Source organism: Schistocerca cancellata, chromosome 2 (assembly GCF_023864275.1).
Source record: "Schistocerca cancellata isolate TAMUIC-IGC-003103 chromosome 2, iqSchCanc2.1, whole genome shotgun sequence".
NCBI lineage: Eukaryota > Metazoa > Arthropoda > Insecta > Orthoptera > Acrididae > Schistocerca > Schistocerca cancellata.
The window spans coordinates 600,493,228-600,514,186 of record NC_064627.1 but is presented as its reverse complement, the minus strand read 5'-3'; the positions used below and the strand labels follow the sequence as shown (position 1 = coordinate 600,514,186).

At 41.2% G+C, this 20,959-nt stretch overlaps 1 protein-coding gene across 2 annotated transcripts in view; it reads right to left on the bottom strand.

Annotated features, from left to right (window-relative positions):
* Window positions 1-20,959, bottom strand: part of LOC126162245 (esterase FE4-like) — a 218,748-nt gene that overhangs the window by 36,534 nt on the left and 161,255 nt on the right. For both annotated transcript variants that reach the window (XM_049918621.1, XM_049918622.1), the window contains one exon: window positions 2,000-2,165. In XM_049918621.1, coding sequence (XP_049774578.1) covers window positions 2,000-2,165 — 166 coding nt within the window. The remainder of the gene's footprint in view (window positions 1-1,999; window positions 2,166-20,959) is intronic.

The window sequence follows — 20,959 nt, the reverse complement described above, 5'->3', positions numbered from 1 at the left end:
ATCTTCTTCGTAGCTTAGTCATGAACTTTATACCTTCCAACTCTCAATGCCCAATATAGCCCATAGTTGATTCCAGTAACAGTCCTGCATATTACATCTTAAGACGCTAAGAGATTTCCTTAGCAACTGTTGAAAATTTGATGACAATTTTTCCATCAGATATCCCCAAGAGTTTATTAAAGTAAGTGACGCCCCCATACCATACAGTGACACAGATTTGCATCAGTCAACATAGTAAACCTGTGCACGGATATACTTGTCCATGAAACTATTGAAACGACTCAGTACATTTTAAGAAAAAAACAAGCAGCTTTGCAAGGCACAGATATATGAACTCACAGAGTTGTTAAAAGTAATTCTACTACGGAACTATCTCTCATTCCAAAAGGAAATCTATACGCAGCCAGACGGTCTACTAACGGGAAGCAGTCTTGCTGGTCTTCTAACTGTTATTTACGTTACCCATTTGGAAAATAAATTTTTCAGGGCCAATACCCGTTTGAAAGATGAATTGATTTAATGCAAAACGTATGTTGATGACATAATCATCTTGTTCAGTGGTACAGTAGATGGAATAGAATCATTTGCAGATAGCCACGAGTAACATGTACCCCAATATGAAATTCGCCGTCGTACATCAAACAGAACGAAGGTTTCAGTTATCTTGAGCTTAGAATAAAAAATTTGAATCAAAAGCATGCCTTCGAAATTCATAGAAAATCCATCACCACAGGTGTAATACTAAATAATTTTCCATGCCATTCAACACAGCACAGAATGGCTTATTTCAGATCCTTGTTAAACCATACACATAAAATTCCTCTTAGTCCATCTGTCAAGGAGAAATAAATCAATATTATCAAAACAGTAGCTACAAATAATGGCTACAAGCTACAAATAATTCGCCAACAATACAATAAAATTAAATATGGTAAATCACGCGCAGTAAATTAGGAACCACCAGCAACGTAATTATTTGCATCCATTCCCTTCTTAAACACAATCTAATACGAAGATGCCAATATTTTCAAAGGACAGCGGTTCCAATACGTTTCTGCACCAGTAACTCTTTGCAACATCACATTATCCACAGCACTAAAATTACCAGCTTAGACCTTGAAAAATCAGTAATTTACTAGATGTGTTGTGACAGTTGCCCCCGTTTTTATCTTCGACAGACCGGAAGAAGCTTAAGTATTAGATATCGTAAGCATATGGATGCCACTTTCGGGCATGTTGGGAATCTCGGGTACGGCCTTTCTGCCATATATTCTCAGACTAATGGACAGAATCGACCGTATATTGCACAAATATGGCGTAAGGACAATTTTCAGACCGACAAGGAAGATCAAAGAATGTCTTAGATCGGCAGAGCATAAAAAGGACCCAATTGCAATGTTGGGAATATACAGCTTACCATGCACATGCGAAAGAGTTTACGTCGGAATGACTGGACGATCAATCGACACCAGTTGGGGCAGGTGGAGAAATAGGCCGTGGCTGAGTGAGACCACCATGATATAAAATTCACCGACACGGAAGTTCTGGCTGTAGAGAAGCACTATCACACCCGCTTGTTCAAAGAAGCTGTAGAAATACACAAACACGGGAATAGCTTCAACAAGAAAGAAGAAAGCCTTAAGGTAAACGGATCCTGGCTTCCCGTACTGCAGCGAATGACCGTCGCAGGTAGCAAGAGGAGAACCGCACCGGAAATGACTGCGGACCTTCGGACCTTGGTGCGCCAGGTACATATAGTCGGCGGCCGCGAGCTCGGTTCCAGTTCACCACCGGCAATAGCGGGTGAAGCTTGGAAACTGCCAGCCAGTAAAATCATCAGACGAACGTGGGCCGAAGAACCCGAGGCAGAAGCAATTAGGCAGTTTGTCAACAAGTGGCCACGAATGCCTTAACAATTTAGATAAACTATAATTGCAGTATCTTGCACTAGCTCTTAAGACATTCGAAGCCGTTATTTTGCTGCTCTGCTACTCCTTACGCTGGGTCTGCGCTAGCTGCTCCAGGTCGGTGACGCCGGACATGTAGGGGACGAGGTTGTAGCGGCCCTCGGCTACCAGCTTCCACGGCTCCTCCGTCAGGAACGCCGACTCGTGTTCCGGTTCGACGCTGGGCGCCCAAACACACGTGAATAAGCTCAGTCTGTCCTGTCACAGAAACAAAACGCACGTTGTTACTATTCCATTCACATACGTAGCAAACTAATATAAATACACAAACAAGTTCCAGCCAACCTCAGAGGTCAAAGAAATGTGTTTGAACCGGAGATAATGAAAATTTGTATATTTTGTTAACAGTTTCGTAAGCATCAATATCAGAAGAACATAAAAATCGTTTTTACGTCTTATAATTACACAATTTCAAAATGATGTTATTGTGGATCACTGTGCAGTGGTTTATGATACATAATGTATGTTAAAATTCCGATTTATTTCACGTGGCATAGCACTGAATGTCTATGTAACCATCGTTGAAGTGTCGTGGTATTTTGTTTGTCTAATTCTTGTACCGATCCCTCTACAGTGTTTTGAATAACTTGTAATCAATATTTGTGTCTGATGTGCAGTTGTACAACTAATTATTTGTGCTAAATAACAAGAAACTGTAAATCTGTCTTACTAGATCATTCTTTTTGAACGCTTGACATGAGATTATTCGGTAATTATAATGTAGTACAGAAAATATTTTCTCCTGCTCCTCCCTTTTACCAGTCGACTGAGCGGTCCGAGTGCACGGTTAAAAGATCTTTACGTTAGACACAAACGGTGTGTCGATGGAATTTCATTTTTTGTTGCATAGTAACATAACTCAAGTATCAGGCAGATCATTCGAAAATATCTAATCATACTCTTTTTAGGGCTGTCGTGTTGAGAGTGTTCCATTCAAATGGGACAACGAGTTTCGTAGCCAATGTAATATGATTTGCTTCGGACTACTTGTCTTGTCGTCAACATAATATATCTAAAGGTATTAAAAATCAGTATAAGACTGTTTTATCCTGATTCGTGCGAAAGAGGAAGGAATGATCAGGTCATAAAAGAAGTGCAACTTAATGGGAAAGGGAATGTATCGGTTAGAGAAACGGCAGGGACCTTTCCAAATAAATCACGGAAGTATTCACCTGAATCGACTTAGGAAAACAATTATATCCGGACGGGGATCTGAACATAACTCCTCCTAGATGCCAGTCCAGTGCCTTATCACAGTGCCGCCGTGCTCGGTCTGTCGTGTTTGAGCCGCAACATAGATGAACGCATTGGACGATCTGCAGTTAAACCTGTAACGTTACATAAATCTTAATTAATCTTAAAATTACGGCCCTGACGCATTGGTAACAACGGTTCACGTCCAGTCACCGAAGTTCAGCGCTGTCAGCCTTAGCTAGTACCTGGGTGGTTCACCGTCCGACTCTGCCAAGTGCTGTTAGCAGTTGGCGTGCACTCAGCCCTTGTGAGGCTAACTGAGGCCTAGTGAGGCTAGTTGAGGAGTTACTTTATTGAGGAGTAGCGGCAACGGTCACGGAAACTGACAACGGCCGGGAGAGCAGGTGTGCTGACCACATGCCTCTTTGTATCTGCAACAGGTGACGCCTCAGGTCTGAGGACGACACGGCGGCCGGTCGGTGCGGTTGGGCCTTTAAGGCCTGTTGGGACTGTTTTTGTTTCTTTGTTTCATGCGGAACAAATAACTTGCCGATAACTCCAGCATAATGTAAGAGGAAGAATATCAGTCACGATATACACCGGTGGTGTGATGAAAAGTAGAAGGAGGTTTCCGTTATTTGTGAAAGTGAGAGCTAGCTTATGATACTAGTATACAGCTCATGTGTTATATTCCACACTATATACTCATTAACTTCGTCTGTGCTGAGCATGGTGTCGGTTAACTTTTAAATGGATCAGTGCTCAGTAAAATATTACATGTTAGTCACAAAAATAAAAATTCGATTGAATTACGTTAAAAACTGGTCTCTTATCCAAGATTTTAGTACTACAAAATAAGTTACTGACGTACGTTATTTTTTATTGAATTTATTCTTTTATGTGCCATAACAGTATTATACTGCTTTCTTCTCCACTAAAAAAGTCATGTTTACGAAAATTATTCTACGGAGCTGTTTGAAAGAGGCTCATTTGATTTCACAAGGCTATGTCTTGGGTAAATTTTAACACACCGAGGCCCGTCGGGTCCACATGGCGATAGCACTGCATCAATAGGCGTTTCGCCTTCTCCGTTTCACCAGGCGTAATTCAGTTACAACTGTGCAGAGTTAGCTGCTGCCCTACTTCAGCTTAAAGAGTTCGACGCTGGCACCAGCAGTTTCTGGTTGTTTGTGTAAAACGTATTACACAAGTCACCCCGGATGCTCGTCCAACACGTACGGCGTAATCAACAGAATTTTGCACGTAGTCCACCGAGTTGCACTCGCCCTGCCAGCTGAGAAATGCCCGTTCCTAAAATTATTCCTTATGTGTTTCGCGGCACGTCTCTTTTTCAACCATTCAGGATTCACTTACTGTAATACTCTTCACGATGTTATTAAACAACAACGGGTCGATTTTGGTGAATTCATTCTGGGCTGGAATATAGCAGGAAAGAATTTCCTTTCGCGATTATTGTTCAGTGATGAGGCTACGTTCGTAAGAACATCGAGTCCAGAGTAGCCATGTACCGTAGTGGAGCAAGACGGAAACTCTACAAAGCTTTGTGTGTTTGCGCCATTCCCCAATAATATTTCTTTTTTTATTGCGGAAAAGATAGTTATAGAAATTACCTAGCTACATATGTTGGAGATATGGCCATTTCCACAACTGCCTGAGTAAGTCGAAAATTCAAATATCTCACAAGACGGAGCACCACCCCACTGATACTGTACGTAAAAGCATTTCATAACAATGAATCTCCTTGTAACGCCGGAAATGCATATCCTGCTATTTCCATCTATTGTACTATTATTTTTTTCCCTTGCTTTGTTACCTCAAGAATGACATTTGTGTCTCTTTGTATATTGTAATTGTTTTACTGTTTGTATATATATATTTATGCGCTTATGTCGATGTATAATTGGTTGTTTCGTAAATATTATTTGTATTTTTACGCTGGGTCTTGCCTAGGGAAGACTGCTATCGAACGATTACGTCGATAGGTCGTGTGAAGAATCAAAGTGTGTAGGATCTTTGGTAGTGTTAACTCTGCCGCATGGAGCGCGGGCGGAGCAGAGAGAGTGTGGCGGGAGTAGCGAGTGGAGCAGGTGTGTTGTGTGACGCTCCCGCGAGTTGCCGCGCTTTCGGGGTTTGGCAGCATGTAATTGCGCTCGACTTGCGATGATAGTTTCTGACATGGTGTCGCGGATGGGAAACATTAACTAGCGCACATCAAGAGCCCGTTTCGTCTGGTGACCGTGTCGAGAAGAAGGCGCGCCAACATCCAGCTTCTGCAACAGCGACGGCCGACAATGAGTGACTGTCGCCACCTCCTCGACCGACGGCTTCAAACCTTCAATCAACCGACGAGGAAGACTGGACGCACGTAAAGTTTTAGAACTGTATGGCAGACCTCAGCTTTTCAAACTGTTCCATTTTCGTCACTATAATTACAGCAACTTAGCATGAACTTTTGTTGCTCATTGTCCCAATTGCATTACCAAGCAGAGTCCCTTCCTTTTCCGAAATGAACCCGAGTGTCGTTGAAATTCAAACGCCAGCATTAAAGTAATATAGCTAACTCGTTTTCACTGCTTTAATTTCAAAATTCGGTTAAAGTATTTATAGCTGGCTACACTATTTAGATTACACAAGCACAAATTAAGAGTGCGAGTTTTCTTACCATATTTTAGCTTACCTGTGACTGCAGCTCAGCTTGGTACGTACTAAATTTTACTATTGTTAATTGTTCGGAATCATTTAATTCAAGTTCAAAGTTAAATCTCTTATTTCTAAATTGCGTAGATTCAAGTAGTTTTTGAAATGATTGTTGAGGTAGTCCAAGACTAACCGTATTTTACTGAATTTCGATGTGCTTCAGAAAGAAAGCTCACTATTAACTTCAGTCACTAAATTAACTTTCGATTTTCCGGTTTTATTAATTCTTTTGCTAAATTAAGTCAGGGTGTAGCGAAATTTATTACTTCTGACAAACTTTCAGTTTTCACACTACACGTGTCAACCTTCAGTTGCCACGCTTCTAGTGCTAATTATATGTGTAATAACCTTTCTTTTTCAGTTACTATAGTAATTGTCCTTAGGACTGGCGACTGTGATTTCCCCCAAATCTCAAATACCTAATTACCGCTAGTTAATTGTTAACGTAACGGCTGCACATTTACTTTCTTTATTAACTTTACCCCTTTTCAAAATTAATTTCCACCAGTTTCATTAGCACATTTCCTTTCATTTAGATGTAACCCTTTCCTCCCTCTTTACCGACAGGTTAACTTCGGTGACGATTGCTTTTCCAAAACTCCCATTAGGTACACGCGGTTTCATTTTTCACTGTCATTAAGGTCGGTAAGTGAGGGGGAGGTTACACGTGGCGACCTGGTGACAGGACAATCTTCAATTTGAGGTTGTTCTGGACACGAATTTTGCATTGTGCAAATCTCGTAACAAAGTACTGGTTACATACAGGCCGTTACGTCAGTGAGAATAAGTAGTGGAAGTAATCCTAATTATATTTGAGATTTGTCATTTATATTGAAAATTATTAAAATGAGTGAAGGCAACAATTACCAAAATTTGGTAGACTTGGATACGGAACAATCGGTCGAACAGTGGGAAACGCGCACGGCGGTTCCCATTGTTCAGGGGCAGGCGGCTAGCATGAAAGACGCGACCGCCGAAACGCAACAAAGAGCAGAAATGTAGTTCCAAACTTTAGAAAATGTTTCGGAATCGGAAGCGAAAATCAAATCTGTACCCCTTGATGATGAACATATATAGAGGAACCAGCTACGGAAGTAAAACCGGTAGTCTCCGGGAATTTAACTGATTTATTGAATGTTTTGATTAATGAAATCAAGAGTCAATCGACAGAAATTATAGCTCTGTCTGCCAAGCAAGAAGCTCAGTCTGCCAAGCAAGAAGCTCAGTCTGAAAAAATTGAACGGATGCTAGACAATCAGAACAAAGCTATTAACGTTGTTAACAACAATGTTGGAGTTGTTAACACAAAAGTTGATAAAATCAAAGAAGATATTGTTGTAATTAATACCGAAATCGGTAATCTTAAACAGGAAATGATAGGCGTTCAGGCGGAAATTGCGAGCATAAATACTCGTTTTTATTCCGAAATTAGCAGAATCGAGAAAAGTGTAGGAGAGTCAGTTGCTCCGATCATCGAGAATAAGGTGACGGAACAAATTCAATTAGTGAAAAAAGAGGATCAAAAGAAAGTGGAAACTTTAAAGGCTTTAGTGTCCGAAGTAGATACTAAAGTGAGGGAGCAGGCTAATACCTGCGAAGAGAAAAAGAGGGAAGTGGAAACGCTTGCGACAACCACTTGCCAAGTAATTAAGAGAGTGTCGGAATTAGAAAAGAAACTTGACGAAAAACAGAGCTATGTGCCAATCTGTGCACATAGTTCGGAATTGTTGACGAAAGAGGAGCGGTTCGACCCCTTGAAAAAAGGCGGTATACACGCGACGGATTTCATTAAAAATTGTGAAAGAGTTTTACCCAGATCATGGACTAATAAGAGAAAAATTAATGCGGTTATTGATGTGCTGGCTGGTGATGCCAAGCGTTGGGGCTTAAACCTCAACATTACGAACCTGACTTTTGACGAGTTTAAAAATTTGTTTCTGGCTGAATACTGGTCAGGGCAAAAACAGCAAAGTGTCTGGCGCGAATTTGTCGTATCGAGGCCTTTCGATGCGAATTCGCGCGGTTCGATGAGGGAGTTTTGTGAGGGCTGGATCCGCAAGTTGGAATATTTGCGTGATTGCCGCACGGAATCCGAAATAGTCTGGGAACTCTACAAGAAGCTTCCAGATGATACAAAACGCTACGTAGGAAGCAATTACAGGACAATCAATGATTTCCTGGAAAGAGTTGAGGACGAGGACAATTGGCGCAATAATCGCGACAGTGGTAGAGGCCGTGGTAACAACAACGGGTACCACCCCAACCGTAACAACGATAACCATGGGAATAATGCATACCGCAGCAATAACAATAATGGTTCGGACCGTAATAACAATCGGTACAATGCAAATAATAACAGGAATGACAGAAACCAGTATCATACTAACGTGATACGGGCTTCACGGAATAGTAATAACGCCAGAGGGTGTGATCAGCCGCCTCAGCAGCATCCGGGCAGCGTATCTGCTGGGACGAGACAGGGAAACCATTAGCCGCGCCGGTGAGGGGCCGAGCGGGCGTGGAGAAATTTTGGCGGCCCAATAACAAGAGAAAACCCAGGTGTCGCCGTTATGAAAATTCCGTATGGAATAATCAACGGCGGGAGAGTGTGCCAGTGTTAAGAGAAAAGAGTGCGCCCACAAGTAGTAGATCAGCTGTATACACGGCAGTAGAAAATACATTCGCTGTCAGTGAGAACAATTTAAGTAGTGTTCCGGAAATCGATCATAAAGTGGCAGCTGTAATACCCACAGCGGAACTGGAGATTGAGTTTAATAATGATTCACAAGTGTTGAGAGAAGATCAGATGTCGGATAAAACGTCCGTCATCGAGCGAGGGGATGCAGAGAGGGATGAGGTCTGGTTAAGGCAGTTCGGTCGCTTATACGACGAACTAAGAGATTATAGGGGTCTGTATGGGAGAAGCGTTTATGGGGAGCGCGGGCAGGATTTGCCGTGTCTCGTCCCGCAGGAAGATAGTGTTTGTGAAATGATAGAATGTTCTGGCCCTAACCGGCAGACTTTACCAGAAATAGTTGATGTTAATGGGGAGCACGAGCAAGATTCGTCGTGTTTCGTCCCGCAGGAGTTAGATGTTGAAGTAGTAACGGAAAGTTCTGGCCCTAACCGGCAGACCTTACCGAAAGTTGTAGTGGTAGAAGTAACCGACCCATCCGACGCAAACCTCCAGTTTAAACATTGCGAAAGTATTAAGGAGAAAGATTACGAAAATTTCAGTGATAGCCGGACACGATTGGTAGAAAAGCACGTAGATTACAGCGTGTATGAGGTTAGAGCTGACGTTATACGGTCAGACGATAGCAGTGTGGGTGGCGCAGATCTAGAGGAAGTAATTGCAGATACTACTGGGCACATTTCTCCAGGTAGATTGGCAGATGAGATCAATCTGACCAAAGAGGAATCAACGAAGTTGACAATTAGTGAATTGATAGCAAAGCAACACTCACTAGTTGACGAGTTACAGGAAAAGGTTTCGGTATTGGAGGCGAAGCTACAGACTAAGCCTCAGGACAAACGCATTGAAATTAAAACTGTATGTGAACAGAGGCTGAAAAAGCCGCCAGATAAGCCGGATTTAGGATCAAAGCCGGATGGTTTTTTTCTGGGATGACCTGGATATAGAAGAGGATTTACTGTGGGAAAATAAAGAAACAGTCGAGGACAAGTGTAGACAGATAGTAGTGTCTGTTAATATGCATGACCTACAACTAAACGTGTTGATTGACACCGGTGCAGAATTGAGTGCTGTATCTGGGAAAATATTTGAGTTACTGAAAGACTGACCTGGCATCGTAGTTATGCCAGTAACAGGAGTGAAAATTATCGGTGCTACTGGGAAGGCCAGTAAACCGGTCACAAAACAGATTTTTGTCAACTTCGAGATATGTGGGGCACGATTTGAACAAGAGTTCGTCGTTGTGCCAGACTTAACTACGGAAGTAATTATCGGGTTGGATTGGCTATTAAAGTACCGTGCAGTGATTAATTGCGAAAGCAAAACTTTGACATGTACATCACAAGATAAAACAATAGTAGTTAGTTTTGACGAGGCAGGAGACTGTGTGCATAGGCAATACCAGCCTATACACATTGTTAACGGGCCGGATGGCATTGACGTAGGTATGAATTTGAACTGCCGTAACGTGAGGAATTTTGGCATTGACAAAAGTGTAGAAAGTGAATTGGAAGAGATAATCAAATTCCCTCCACGGATTGACATTAGTATTGGTGTGAAAAAAGATCGTTTGCGAGAAGTAATGAAGCTAAAAGCCGATGCTCGCATACGTCGTCATGACGCTAAAGCGCGTTTTGCTAAGTTTGCAATCGGAGACTTAGTACTTGTAAAAGCTCATGAGAAATCGAGCGAGATAGACAATGAAATCTCTAAATTTAAGTTTGTTTATAATGGACCATATAAAGTCATTGGTATACCTCACACAAATGCTTATTGCTTAGAGTATCCAAGCTCTGGAAAACGATTAGGTATACGGAATATTGTAGACTTGAAATTGTACCAACCTAGGATCGATTAATACCACACAATGGGTAATTTGTACAGTATGTAAATATAGAGTGTAAGATTTAAGGATGTGCCATGTTACGATGCTTTTGCCTGACCTAGAGGTCATTAAAGAAGTTGTAATTAATAAGTAATTAATTTTGACTAAATGATTTAAGAGTAACTGATTAGTAATCATCTGAAAAATCCAAGCTGCTAGTTTAAGTTTCCAGCTGAGTCACAGTAGATTAAGGAATGTAAATATGATTTTGTAACTTTCTGTAATATTTCATGAATGTGTGTTTTTATTAGTCATTGCCGATGTACTTAGACGCTGTTTTAAGTTTCAGGCTAGTACATGTGTGTGATGATGGACAGTGTTGAGTTATCCACTGTGATAGTGTTTATGGACTCCTTGAGATTACTCGGGAGTGAGTTTTTCCGAAAGAATTCAGTGAAACGGACGTTCTGCAAATGCCGTTACACAGGCGAGTGAGATCAAGCGTGCCGCACAGGCGGGCGCAACAATATTGGCGAGGCGGAGCAGCTGTCGGCTCTTGTGTCGCTGTCGGCTTTTGTGCCGCTGTCGGCATTCTTTGTACTCGCGAGTACGGAACGTGGAGTTGCTTTTCTTCCCGGACAGCTGATGTGAAAGAATTCTGCTGTCAATATTTATGTTTTTTTCGATCTGCTGTATATTATTTTCTTGTTTAGCGTTAATTGGACATGACGAGAAAATTAATTATGAAAAGGTTACATAAAAATGTGCATTCTATGTAATTAATCATTAGTTTGCGTATTTTGATATACCTGTTTTTTATGACCATGTACTCTGATTAATTTTGCAAATAGTATTCCATTTCTTATAGTGTTACGAATTTTAATGATTTTGGAATAGCTAAACCATTTTCTATGTTTTCTATGAATTTTGATATGTTGTCAACCTGTTTTATTTTGTGCAAGATGACAGAGTGGAATAAGATTAGGAGTGTCTCCACTCAATTATTATTGTCTAAAAATTGGGTTATGGTTAATTAGACGAATGCTAAATTTTTTTGATGTTTTGAGCATATGCATTTCCGCTGTTTCTTTTTTGGGACATTTTCTGAGTCTGTTTACGTTACACGAACATCCTCAGACAATGTGGGGCACGTGTAACGCCGGAAATGCATATCCTCCTATTTCCATCTATTGTACTATTATTTTTTTCCCTTGCTTTGTTACCTCAAGAATGACATTTGTGTCTCTTTGTATATTGTAATTGTTTTACTGTTTGTATATATATATTTATGCGCTTATGTCGATGTATAATTGGTTGTTTCGTAAATATTATTTGTATTTTTACGCTGGGTCTTGCCTAGGGAAGACTGCTATCGAACGATTACGTCGATAGGTCGTGTGAAGAATCAAAGTGTGTAGGATCTTTGGTAGTGTTAACTCTGCCGCATGGAGCGCGGGCGGAGCAGAGAGAGTGTGGCGGGAGTAGCGAGTGGAGCAGGTGTGTTGTGTGACGCTCCCGCGAGTTGCCGTGCTTTCGGGGTTTGGCAGCATGTAATTGCGCTCGACTTGCGTTGATAGTTTCTGACATGGTGTCGCGGACGGGAAACATTAACTAGCGCACATCAAGAGCCCGTTTCGTCTGGTGACCGTGTCGAGAAGAAGGCGCGCCAACATCCAGCTTCTGCAACAGCGACGGCCGACAATGAGTGACTGTCGCCACCTCCTCGACCGACGGCTTCAAACCTTCAATCAACCGACGAGGAAGACTGGACGCACGTAAAGTTTTAGAACTGTATGGCAGACCTCAGCTTTTCAAACTGTTCCATTTTCGTCACTATAATTACAGCAACTTAGCATGAACTTTTGTTGCTCATTGTCCCAATTGCATTACCAAGCAGAGTCCCTTCCTTTTCCGAAATGAACCCGAGTGTCGTTGAAATTCAAACGCCAGCATTAAAGTAATATAGCTAACTCGTTTTCACTGCTTTAATTTCAAAATTCGGTTAAAGTATTTATAGCTGGCTACACTATTTAGATTACACAAGCACAAATTAAGAGTGCGAGTTTTCTTACCATATTTTAGCTTACCTGTGACTGCAGCTCAGCTTGGTACGTACTAAATTTTACTATTGTTAATTGTTCGGAATCATTTAATTCAAGTTCAAAGTTAAATCTCTTATTTCTAAATTGCGTAGATTCAAGTAGTTTTTGAAATGATTGTTGAGGTAGTCCAAGACTAACCGTATTTTACTGAATTTCGATGTGCTTCAGAAAGAAAGCTCACTATTAACTTCAGTCACTAAATTAACTTTCGATTTTCCGGTTTTATTAATTCTTTTGCTAAATTAAGTCAGGGTGTAGCGAAATTTATTACTTCTGACAAACTTTCAGTTTTCACACTACACGTGTCAACCTTCAGTTGCCACGCTTCTAGTGCTAATTATATGTGTAATAACCTTTCTTTTTCAGTTACTATAGTAATTGTCCTTAGGACTGGCGACTGTGATTTCCCCCAAATCTCAAATACCTAATTACCGCTAGTTAATTGTTAACGTAACGGCTGCACATTTACTTTCTTTATTAACTTTACCCCTTTTCAAAATTAATTTCCACCAGTTTCATTAGCACATTTCCTTTCATTTAGATGTAACCCTTTCCTCCCTCTTTACCGACAGGTTAACTTCGGTGACGATTGCTTTTCCAAAACTCCCATTAGGTACACGCGGTTTCATTTTTCACTGTCATTAAGGTCGGTAAGTGAGGGGGAGGTTACATCCTCAAGCGTGGAACGGCCACCTAAGAGCAAGGCAAGTGATATTTTCTTTCTCTTGGTTGTTGTTGAGAAATGTGATGCAGTCCGTCCATCTGCCTCCCCTTCCAACAACTTGAGATGAAGGGCGACGCCGCATAGCAACATCGGTGATTTGCAATGACCCCGGACATGCTGGACAGTACGGCTAGAAAACGACTGTCATTTAGAAGTGTGTTGGGCGTCTGATTGAGGTCTCATCGAATATCTGATAACACTGAATGATAACTTTGATATTAAACGTAATTTCAAGAAGTACTCAAAGCCTGCCTACTGTTGCACGTGAAAAATACGCCACGAAAAAAAAAATTTAATTAAAACTTGTAGACTTAAGCGTAAGTTTAAGTTCAACTCGAGTTTCTGTCTTAATAAATGTAGGTGAAACAGTCTCGTGAAATAGGATGAATCTTTTTGAAACAGCTTGTATTTCGAGCTCGAAGCAATTGACTTTCTGTTCCAGGTTTTGTCATTTTTTGTAGCGTTTTAGCGTCTCTTGCCCGCCTTATCGTAGCATCCTAGTTGCTTCCAATATAATATTTAAGCATCCAGTCACCTCATACTACACATTTAACGTCGAACGGCGTAAGTCGACTAAGCTGAGATAACACGATGACGATATGAAGTAGAGAGCAATACACCGTGTTAACTTCGTGCAATATGTAGTTTACTACTTGCAATTGTGATATATGAAAAGGCTATGCAGAGGTTGTATTACAGAACCACACGTTATACGCAAATTGTTCGTACCGAGGGGTAACTGTTATTTCGGATTCTACACAAAATAGAAGAAATGCAGTTGTCACCGTCGGTGTGTGATTTCTTTGCATGTGACAGTCTTGCAGTCTGTACTAGAGGGGCTGGAGTCTTGATCCATGTGGCACTTGCTGAAATAACCAATCGCCACTCGTGAGTATACATTCAAGGTGTTAACAAATTTTTACGTTCAGATACATTCGAGAACGTGAAATGAATATCATCTGCTGTATAACAGTTAACCTTATCAACAAGTTTATGCAACCACAGGCACTTCCTATAATAACAATAATACTAATAATAATAATAATAATAATAATAATAACAATAACAAGACGTGTAACTTATCTGACAAAACAAAAATTTGTTCCTGTGGATTTTTGTAGTTTTGTACATAATTAAGTACAGTTTAGGGCGATAACGAAATAATGTGTAAGATTTTGCAAGTCTCTGTTTCGCATTTTTGTATAAATGAGAATTTTCATGCTTTCCCATTTTTTCAGACACATTACATGATTCATAAAAGATTTATTAGTTCACGAATTTGCTTCCAGGATTGAAAATCAGATATTCTTGGATTAAACCCACAGAACAACATGTGATAACAGTACACTTCCTTGTCAAATGTTCGCTTGAAGTCACGCTTATTTGGTTTCGTCACTCTCTCAAAGGATCTATTCTCTGTGACCCTAGTTCCTTTGTAGCTAACTTTTCCTGGTAATTTACTTTTCTATTCCCAGAATGAGATTTTCACTCTGCAGCGGAGTGTGCACTAATATGAAAATTCCTGATGGATTAAGCTGTGTGCTGGATCGAGACTCGAACTCGGGACCTTATCCCCTCGCGGTCAATTGGTCTGCCGACTGAGCTACCCAAGCACCACTCAAGACCTGTACTCACAGCTTTACTTTTCTGTTATCATTTAAAATAGATTCAACATAGTTCTGCACACGAAAGCCGATTCCTCACAGTTAACAACAAATTCCAAACACAAACTACTCAAGTAGCAATGTATACCAACATGGTCACTTGACTAGAATACAAACGAGGCGCTGAGATCCATAAGGATCAAAAGCACACCGCCTTCGATCCAACATTTAAGTGAATATCAGAAAAACCAGTGATACAGTTTTTCGTGAATTTCAGTACACAGTGTGGGAACACAGCACTGATAAACCTGACCCGCCATAAGATCAAGAGATTTCAGAAGCATGAATAAATGCTACAATGTCATAATTGACGCTGATGTGCTTTAGGCCCTTACGATTCTCAGCGCCTCAAATGGATTACTGTGTGATAAAATTCATAATCTAATGTACTATAACTCACTCAGAAACCCACAAAATAGGTTTATTGTCAGTACAGCTTTAACGCGTACTGACCTCCGAGCTAATGGTACTATACAGTGAATGAATTAGCATATCTGAGAAGCGTGCTATCGTCTAGCAGGATTGCAGGGTTTATGCCAAGTGAACGGGGATAAAAATTTGCCGCATAGTGCTACCACGTGGTGGCACTGACGTAAGCTTCTGGTTAAGCGGCAAGGGCTAGATGTGTACAGTGTGATCCGCGGATGTTGTTTACCAAAACCGTATTAATTGGCCCATGAGGCAGTTACATCATGTGAGTCGCCCATGCACAAAGCCTCCTTCAAACGTGCACAACTGAAGGTGTGCTCACGACCCTCTTGCCAAGTCTCACGGAGCCTACAGGGGCAGTGGCGCGGCAGATTCGAGTACCGTATATTTCAGACCGCAGCATCTACATTGAACAGCCAAGGAAACTGGTACACCTGCCTAATATCGTGTAGGGCCCCCGCGAGCGCGCAGAAGTATGCAACACGACGTGGCATGGACTCGACTAATGTCTGAAGTAGCGCTAGAGGGAATTGACACCATGAATCCTCCAGGGCTGTCCATAAATCCCCAAGGGTACGAGCGGGTGGAGATCTCCTCTGAACAACAAGTTGCAAGGTATCTCAGATATGCTCAATAATGCTAATATCTGGGATGTTTGGTGGCCAGCGGAAGGGTTTAAATGCAGAAGAGTGTTTCTGGAGCCACTCTGTAGCAATTCTGGACGTGTGGGGTATCGCATTGTCCTGCCGGAATTGCCCAAGTCCGTCGGAATGCACAATGGACACCCATGGATGCAGATAATCAGACAGGTCGCTTACGTACGCGTCACATGTCAGAGTCGTATCTAGACGCATCAGGGGCTTGACATGCAGGTCCATGGATTCATGAAGTTGTCTCCATACCTGTACAAGTTCATTTGCTCTACACAATTTGAAACGAAACTCGTCCGACCAGGCAACATGTTTCCAGTCGTCAACAGTCCAATGTCGGTGTTGACGGGCCCAGGCGATGTGTAAAGCTTTGTGTCGGGCAGGCATCAAGGGTACATGAGTGAACCTCCACCTCCAAAAACCCATATCGATGTTTCGTTGAATGGTTCGCAGGCTGACACTTGTTGATGGTCCAGCATTGAAGTCTGCAGGAATTTGTGAAATGATTGCACTTCTGTCATGTTGGACGATTCTCTTAAGTCGTCGTTGGTCCCTTTCTTGCAGGATCTTTTTCCGGCCGCAGCGATGTCGAAGATTTGATGTTTTGCCGAATTCCTGAAGTTCTCATAAAAGTCGTAAGGGAAAATCCCCAATTCATCACTACCTCGGAGATGCTGTATCCTATCGCTCGTTCTCCGACTATAACACCATGTTCAAACCCACTTAAGTGACATGGTAGCAGGAGTAAACGATCTAACAACTGCTCCAGACACTTGTCTTATACAGGCGTTGCCGACCGCAGCGCCCTGTTATGCCTGTTTATATATCACTGTATTTGAATGCTCATGCCTATACCAGTTTCTTTGGCGCTTCAGTGTATCTTACGTTTAACAGCATTCGAAGCAAAACAACAAATAAATCCGCAAGGTGTCGAACGTGCACGTGCTCTTACACAGCAGGCGTCAGTGGTAATAACTGAAAATAATACAGGAATTTTAAAGATCTAAGTAATTCTTTTCTCTATGTTTGTTGATAATAGCGTTACCAAAGAGAGAGAGAAAGAGAGAGAGAGAGAGAGAGAGAGAGAGAGAAATTGTGCTGTGAATTTTAGCTAGCTATCGTCAGCGGCCATTTTTCAGAGCATCCACACAACCTACGACACTGTCATGTTTATGTTGCAAACAGGGAATAGAGCTGTAGCATCCGCTTACCACTGTTTAGCTTTTGCGCAGGATCTGGTATTAGTTATAACATCGACGCTACAGATTTAGTAAAGGTTTTAATGGCATCCGGAAAATTTTCGAGAAATTGTAGCTGCTAGGAAACAGAGTGTATTTATCTGATTGTACTACAACTGTACATCTGTTTTAGTGACACAATGTCACAGAAGACAGTATGGGACACACACTACTCACTGAAAGAAAACAAAAGAACGCGGTAAAACGTCGATTGGGAGCAAGAAGTTCCAGAACGAAAAGAACACCACCACAAAAATACAGCACCAACTACAATAATAATTGTAATGGCAGTAGCAAGAGTAATGACAATAATTATAATAGTAAGAATTCTATCAACATTAGTAATAATAAATATGGAATATTACAAGTTACTTCACTTTACATGTCTTAATAGTGACCACGTAATGGGGTAGATGTGCTCATAGCCTAATAGTGGCATTTATATTGGCATTCTTCTGGAAAGATTTGGAAAAAGCGCGGAAAACCGCAATAACATTGGGATAAATAAAGCTGTATCCCCTTTATATGAAGAACTTTCCTGCTTTATGCTGTACTTCAGCGACTTAAATTTATTGCAACACAGTCAAGCAGCATTAAATAAGTAAAATTATTTACTTTCTTTCATTCGTTTCCATGAGTTACACTTTCCATTTGCAGTTAACTGGACCGAAATTATGGTTACAGGAAATGAAAGGAGTGTGCCAGGAGAACAGCTTTCGTCTTGCTATTAAAAACCAATGCTTTGTCACATCTCTCAGTTGTTCGGTTCGTGTTGTACAGTGCTGAACACTTTTTGAACGGAAGATAAAGATATGCTTCCAATATAAAGATCATTTCTGTGTCTAATGTTCACTATATAAATGCTGCCAAGACATCCACCTTTGTGGAAAAAATACGAGCATTCATATTGGAAAGGAAATTGCTAAAACCATGCCTCTCGATCCAAGCGATTAATACAGTATAAAAGCGCAGCTGCAGTGCAGCGACTCTGGTGACAGATACCACGTGGCAGTATCCTTGCGCCTGTCGAATGGCACTCCTTTATTGTTTCCGAATGGTAACGTTCATCAAAGGCGCATCTGTAGTCGCTCGGCAGCAGACAGCGAAGCGAAGTCGAGCAAAGCTTTGCTGTCTCTGCCGCCACCCGATTACAGACCCGCCATTGATAAAAGGTTAACATTCGACTACATTTAATGAGTGACATTCGACAGGTGGACGGACACTGCCAGGCAGCTAGTGACGACCACAGCCTGCGCATCGAAACTGCACCTTCAGGTGGACGGATGTCCACTGCGTGCCGCCGCACAGTACATCTGCAAAGCGAGAAACGCGAACCATTAGTATGTGCTTGGTTAGGTAGTCCTGTATGTGGGAAACAGTCGCTTACGTACGTCTAACTCGTTATATGTTAACAGTAAAGTGAGGGAACCATCAATCGTTGCATCATCAAAAAACACGCGAGGACATCAAAAAATTACACCTGCATCTGCATCTACATGGGTACCCTGCAGATTCCTCTGAAGTGCCTGGAAGAGGGTTCACCGAACCACCTTCACAGTTCTCAGTCCTCAATTACCTCAATCTTGAACAACGCGCGGAAAAAAACTATCAACTGTATCTTCCATGCAAGCGCTGATTTCCCTTGTTTTATTATGATGATGCTTTGTCCCAAGGCGTCAATAAAATATTTTCGTTTAGGAGGATAAAGTTGGTGATGGTAATTTAATGACAAGATTCCGCTGCAATGAAAAACGTCTTTGCTTTAATCATGTCCACCTCAAATTCTGTATCATGTTCGTGACACTGTCTCCTCTATTTCGATATAATACAAAACATGCTGCTCTTCCTTCAGCTTTCTCGATGTACTCCGTTAATCGTATCTGGTAACGATCCCACACCGCGCAGTGGTACTCAAAGAGGACGGACAAGCGTGGAGTAGTACTCTCTTTGGTTTGCCTTCCCCACAACATTTTCCATGTGTTCTTTCCAATTTAATTTCTTCGTAATTGTAATCCCTAGGTATTTAGCTGGATTTATGGCCTTCAGATTTGACTGATTCGTCATGTAACGGAAGTTCAACGGATTCCTCTTAGCACTCATGTGGATGACCTCACATTTTTCATTATTTAGGGTCAATTGCCAATTTCCGCACCACACGGATATCTGTTCTAAAACTTTTACAATTTGTTGTGACCTTGTGATGAATTTACTAGCATATTTCATCAAAATGTAAGAGGTATTAGAGATAAAGTTACTGAACTGCTTCTAGATGTCGACTCTGAAAGTATTGGTATATCGGAGCACCACTTAAATGATTTGACAGTTCAGAGGCTTTCATTATCAGGATACAGATTAGCTGGCTGTTTTTCAAGGAGTTCCTTGGGGGGTGGGGGGTGGTAATGTACGTAAAAAGCAGTATTCGATTTGAGTGCATAGACGTATCACGGCACTGCACTGAAGAGATGTTTGAATGTTGAGCAGGGGCAGTTGAATTTAGTGAAACTAAACTTCTAATTGTTGTTGTTTATAGGTCCCCTAACTCTGACTTCAGAGCATTTCTGCTCAAGCTAGGGAGGGTACTTGATTCACTTTATAGGAAGTACCAGAAATTAGTTATATTTGGTGATTAAGTATTAATTTTGTATATGATGATGCAAGAAAAAGGGTGTTGATAGATCTCGTAAATTCATATGATCTGATCCAGACTGAGTTTTTTTCCAAGTAGGGTGCAGAGGAACAGTAGCACATCCATAGACAATATTTTTATTCATTCTTCATTAGTAGATGGGCATTCTGTTAGTAAAAGGATGAATGGCCTTTCAAACCATGATTCACAAATTTTAACACTAAAAGGCTTTTGTACTCAAGCAGATGTCACATATAATTACAAACTGTGTAGTAAATTTAATCCAACAGCGATAGAGAGTTTTTTAAACCTCGTTAAGGAACAAGAGTGGCAGGATGTTTATAATGCCGATAACATAGATGACAAATATAATGCTTTCTTTAACACATTATTCATTCTCTTTCAGAGTTGCTTTCCATTTGACCGCTATTAACGGGGTACTAGCAGTAAAAGACAACCTGGGTGGCTGACTAGTGGGATAAGGATATCATGTAGAACAAAGCGGGTATTATATCAAAATGTTACAAGTGGTCACAATCAAGTTACAGTAGCCCATTACAAAAAGTACTGGCTCTGAGCACTATGGGACTCAACTGCTGAGGTCATTAGTCCCCTAGAACTTAGAACTAGTTAAACCTAACTAACCTAAGGACATCACAAACATCCATACCCGAGGCAGGATTCGAACCTGCGACCGTAGCGGTCTTGCGGTTCCAGACTGCAGCGCCTTTAACCGCACGGCCACTTCGGCCGGCACAAAAGGTACTGTAAGGTACTTAAAAATGTTATTAGGAAGGCAGATAGTATGTGGTACGCAAATAGAACAGCTAATTCACAAGATAAAATTAAAACAAAACCATATGGTAAGTTGTGAAGGAAGTGTCTGATCAGCAGCACAAGGTCGACGATATAAAGTCAGTACGTAGTAAAAATATTTCAGTTACTGATAAATCAGATATATGTACAGTATTTAACAATCATTTTCTGAGCGTTGCTGGTGAATTAAATTAAAAATTTAATATCTACAGGGTATCGTATTACACGCTTGGCAAATGCTTTTCCGAGATTGATGTTTGAAATACTCCTCTGTGACACAGACAAGGGCGAGAGAGGCTCTCATGGACATG